The 4,756-nt window shown below is 45.9% G+C and overlaps 1 protein-coding gene across 1 annotated transcript; it reads right to left on the bottom strand.

Moving 5' to 3' along the window:
• Positions 1-4,087: 4,087 nt before the first annotated feature.
• On the bottom strand, positions 4,088-4,546 carry LOC123351502 (small proline-rich protein 2H-like). The gene has a single exon (XM_044990887.1). The coding sequence runs from the start codon at positions 4,544-4,546 to the stop codon at positions 4,088-4,090; it is 459 nt and encodes a 152-aa protein (XP_044846822.1).
• Between the last annotated feature and the right edge of the window lie 210 nt (positions 4,547-4,756).

The following is a 4,756-nucleotide window of genomic DNA, read 5'->3' as shown; positions in this document are numbered from 1 at the left end:
AATTGGGTTTGTTTAGTCTGGAGAAGAGAAGAGTGAGAGGGGCCATGATAACAGTTTTCAAGTAAGTAAAAGGTTGTTACAAGGAGGAGGGAAAAAATTGTTCTCCTTAACCTCTGAGGATAGGACAAGAAGCAATGGGCGGTTTACGTTGGATATCAGGAAAAGCTTTCTACTGCCAGGGTGGTTAAACACTGGAATAAATTGCCCAGGGAGATTGTGGAATCTCCATCATTGGGGATTTTTAAGAGCAGGTTGGACAAACCCCTGCCAGGGATGGTCTAGATAATACTTAGTCCTGCCATGAGTGCAGGGGGCTGGACTAGATACCTCTCGAGGTCCCTTCCAGTCCTATAATTCTATGAGGATGAGAGAGATAGGAAAGGGGGAGGAAAGATGATCAGAATCTTTGAGGGCACAGAGTGTGAAACCAGGAAAAAATATTTTAATATTTTTATAATTTTAAATTCTTGGGGTTTTTTAGCATTTACAGATTTAATTTTTTTTAAAGTTATTTGTTTATTTTTTTTAAATGACAATTATTGCAGCAGGTCATCAGCAGGGTTTGGACCTTGTAACGCTGACCCCACAGTACAGACCTTGAGCACTGGTGCTAAAGAGCAGCTCCAGCATCCGGCAGCATTAGTAGGCTAGCATCCCATGTTGAAATTCCATGTTATGTGATTAAGCCTCTTTGTTTTCAGTTCAAACCGATTGTTACCAAAAAATTCCTGGGTTTTACAAAAAGTATTATTCATTTTTTCTGATTTTCATCCTCCTTTTGTATTATTAAAACACAGAAAAAATAACTTGTTTTATTAGGAAAATATCTGTATTACCATAATACATTAGTCTGTGTGGCTATGGAAAGCTGCCTGTTTATGACGTAAGGCTCTGTATGAGTCTAGAGGATACATACCATAAGCAAACAGGTACACACAAAAGCTCTGACGTGCGGGCGCATCTGAACTTATTGGCGAATCTCATGCCCACCACGTACACATTTCAATCTGGTAGCAGATAACAGTTTAAAGATTTGACACATTAAAATAGGAAGAAAATGAAAGTCCGTATCAGAATACATTTCAGAACGACACAGTCAAAAGTTTTAAAAAAGCAAAAACAGAGGGAAAGGATGAAGTTGAATGTAGGCAAATGGTGCAGCCCAATTATTAAATGTAAATATTTATAGGCTAATAGTTCTACGTCTACAACAGTAAACTCTTTATTCAAATGAAAAATTGGATTTGGGGATTAGAGTCTATATTTTCTTAAACTGAGAGGTGTCAGCATTGTGTTTTGAGTTCTGTTTTAGTTCTGCACAAACCACATTAATGAATGGAATTCAAAGCATTAATCTACTGAATACTTTTCCCCCCGTCTTTCCCTCCAACAAAATAAACCCCAATATTTACCCCAAAAAATTATGAATAGTTTTTGCACTGATTTTCACCTGTTTTTATTGTGGTGTAATAAACACTGATAAGTTCCTCGGAAAAGTTAAATAACATAAAAACGGAAAACAAAGGGCCCTATATGTAATCTAGCCACCAGAGGGAAACGCAATCCACATTTTACGAGGGTGCGTCACTGGGAGATACGGGAAGATAGAGTTGTAGGATCACAGGAACCAGTTGCTTCTAATACCTTGACCAGAGAACACGAGGGCTGAAATCCTGCACGGCAGCCTCCAGGATATTCCCCACAGTGGCATGTGGAATAGCGATTACTGGTTTCACCTCCTCCCACCTATGTCCCCTTTTCTGGCATGCCCATGCAAGGCCAATCTGCAGTGGCACATTGGAACTAATCTCTCCCACCCACGCTAGAGCAAAAATCTTTCCCTATTCAGTCCTCTGACTATATCTTATCCGTGTCATCTATGCACAGGGTATCTGCTATTTACATTGGTTCTTTGTTCACTAAGAGCAAGTTATGAAATGCAAATTAACAGAAGAGGTGATTTTAAGCAATGTCCATTATTCCTAATGTTCAATATTTTGAAACTAGAGTTTTTCCACTGGTGAGGGTGGGAGAATGAGAACAAAACACTGAGACCTGCAAGTGATAATGGTCATGCTTGAGCTGGGATAACCATGGGCTTCAGATTTCATATTTCTCCTGCTGTCTCGGTCCTTTGTTGTGTCAAAACAGGGCACCAAATTTTGGCCTAGGTCTTTTATCAAGCCGCATAGCTTCATCTTAGCGGCACCTGCATTCACAAACTTTTAAATAAAATCAATGGTAACTGTTCTTAGATTTCTTATTTCTGGCCAGCTAAGGAAGATGGTTTGGGGCAGGGGGTGTGAGATTTTACTCCATTTTAATCTAAGACCTACAGTTTTTGAAAAATCAAACTAGAGCTACGTGAAACCAGAAATGATGCTGAAATACATTTTTTCCCTGCCATTTCTACGTGCAGGAGCAAGGGCAAGAGGTCACTGGGGCCACTGGGACCGAATCCCTACCAATGATGTTGGAATTGCACTGTGTGGCAGATATATTGCAGGGTACATTCAGGGACCCCTTGGACTAGAGCCTCCAGCACGCCGGGCTGCCAACGGGGGAATTTTTGCACTACAGCACTGAAATAGGAGGCAGCAGAGGGTGGGTGCACGGAGCAGGGAATACAGGCTTCTGTTTGACGGTTTCAGTTCATCCCTGCAGAGGCAGAGCACAGGACAGTCTCACATGCTTCTAGCTGCCTCAGCTCCTCTTTGCGACCTGCAGCACCATGACTTGTCCTGGGCAGAGGTGACAGGCGGAGAGGAAGCAGAATTTTCCTAAGGGAGGAGCTCAGGTTATCTGCCAAGAAGCAGATGTTCCCAATTTCCTCGTTGGTGGGTTGGCACTTTACACACACGTTGCATTCTGAAAGGAGCACCTATGGGGCTCCCCTCCAGTAGGTCCTTCCCAAGCCACCATCTCTCCTTCCAGAACAGGCCCAGAAGTCGGGTTGCCATTTTTGGTTGGGTGTATTCGTGGAGGTTTCATCATGTGATTCCTGAAGAGTCCAGGACAATCCTGAAGGCTTGGCAAGAAGTGGCGGAAGAGAGGAAGGAGGCAGCCTGACAGCATGTCAGGCTGGGATTCGGGGGAGTGAGGAACCAGTATCTGGCAGTCAGAGGCTTAGCCATGATGGACTGCCAGATACTGGCACTGGGACTGGAGAACAGCAGATGGTTCACGTGATAATTGTCCTGATCTGTTCACTCCCCCTGAAGCATCTGGCCCTGGTCACTGTGGGAAGACAGGATACTAGGATAGAGGGACCATTGGCCTGACCCAGTGTGGCTACACTCCTGTTTCTTACGACAGCCAATTGGAAGAGTTCAAAAATCATGAGTCAGGTTTTAGTAATGATCATTTCTGGTGAACTTGGAATTAGGACACTAGAGTCGTGTGCCTGATCTACTGCTGCATGCAGGACCCCTCTGACATCGAGGGGCTGGCTGGCCCCACCTGCCCACGCCTGGCTGACACCCCGGGCATTCTGGCCCTCTAGCACATACACAGCAGGCAGCGGAGAGGGGATGCGGCTGAGCAGGGAACACAGGCTGCTGTTTGGCCTGCCTCATGTGTTCCCTGCTGCCTCTGCACCTCCGGCATTTCTTCTAGGCACCAGTGACTACTCTCTACGGGAAGGGTCTTTTAAAAAGGAAATAAAAGGAAGGAGAATCTGGGTCTGAGAGCTAGTGACTGCTAAAGGGAATGAAACACCAGGAGGCAGGCAATGCTGTGAATCGTAGCTTTTATTGCTGCACATCTACGTTACAAGACGGGAGGGGAAAAGAGACCAGCTGGGGAAATTTTCCAACAACAACCAGTCTACAGTACAAGCGATACAGCATCCCTCTCCCGGCCATGCAATATCCCAGGGGTACAAAGCCGGTCAGTTACACATTCCAAGGGAAGGCCTTGATACTGAGAACAGAAGGAGTTTACAAAGTAAAGACAGAGACTGGAAACATTCCAAGAAACACATCTCATTGCAGGGAGAATGCCAAACAAGCGGAGTGAGGAGAGAGAGCTACTGCACGAGGGGCTGTAATTCATTTTCATTCCCTGGACGTCGGTGGTTCCATGGGCACTAACAGAACTTCTTTTCTTGGCAGCACTGCTGCAGAGGTGGGCACGGAGGGCACACATCCACGCACTTAGGAGGGCACACATCCACGCACTTAGGAGGGCACTGATCCACGCACTTAGGAGGGCACACATCCACGCACTTAGGAGGGCACACATCCACGCACTTAGGAGGGCACTGATCCACGCACTTAGGAGGGCACACATCCACGCACTTAGGAGGGCACTGATCCACGCACTTAGGAGGGCATTGATCCACACACTTAGGAGGGCACACATCCACGCACTTAGGAGGGCACTGATCCACACACTTAGGAGGGCACACATCCACACACTTAGGAGGGCACACATCCACGCACTTAGGAGGGCATGGAGGGCACGGATCCACGCATTTAGTCTTGCACTGCTTCACACAGCATGGAGGAGGCAGGCAGGGCTGTTTGCATTGCTGCTGGTAAGCCATCTTCCTGGGATGTGAGCAAAACTGAAAGAAAAAGGAGCTTTCAGGGTTTTCAAAATCAAGACAAGCAACTGTATTTTCTTATTAGTGTCACACACCAGACTATTCAGCAGAATCAGAGGCTGGTGCACTAGGGACACTTCTCCAGAGAGAGCATCCCCATTGCAAACCACTGCAGAAAGAACAAGCACCAAGGAGGATGGACTGAAATCC

The sequence above is a fragment of the Mauremys mutica genome, chromosome 17, assembly GCF_020497125.1.
Source record: "Mauremys mutica isolate MM-2020 ecotype Southern chromosome 17, ASM2049712v1, whole genome shotgun sequence".
Classification (NCBI taxonomy): Eukaryota; Metazoa; Chordata; order Testudines; family Geoemydidae; genus Mauremys; species Mauremys mutica.
The sequence above is the reverse complement of the archived record's forward strand: the minus strand, read 5'-3'. Positions and strand labels throughout refer to the sequence as shown.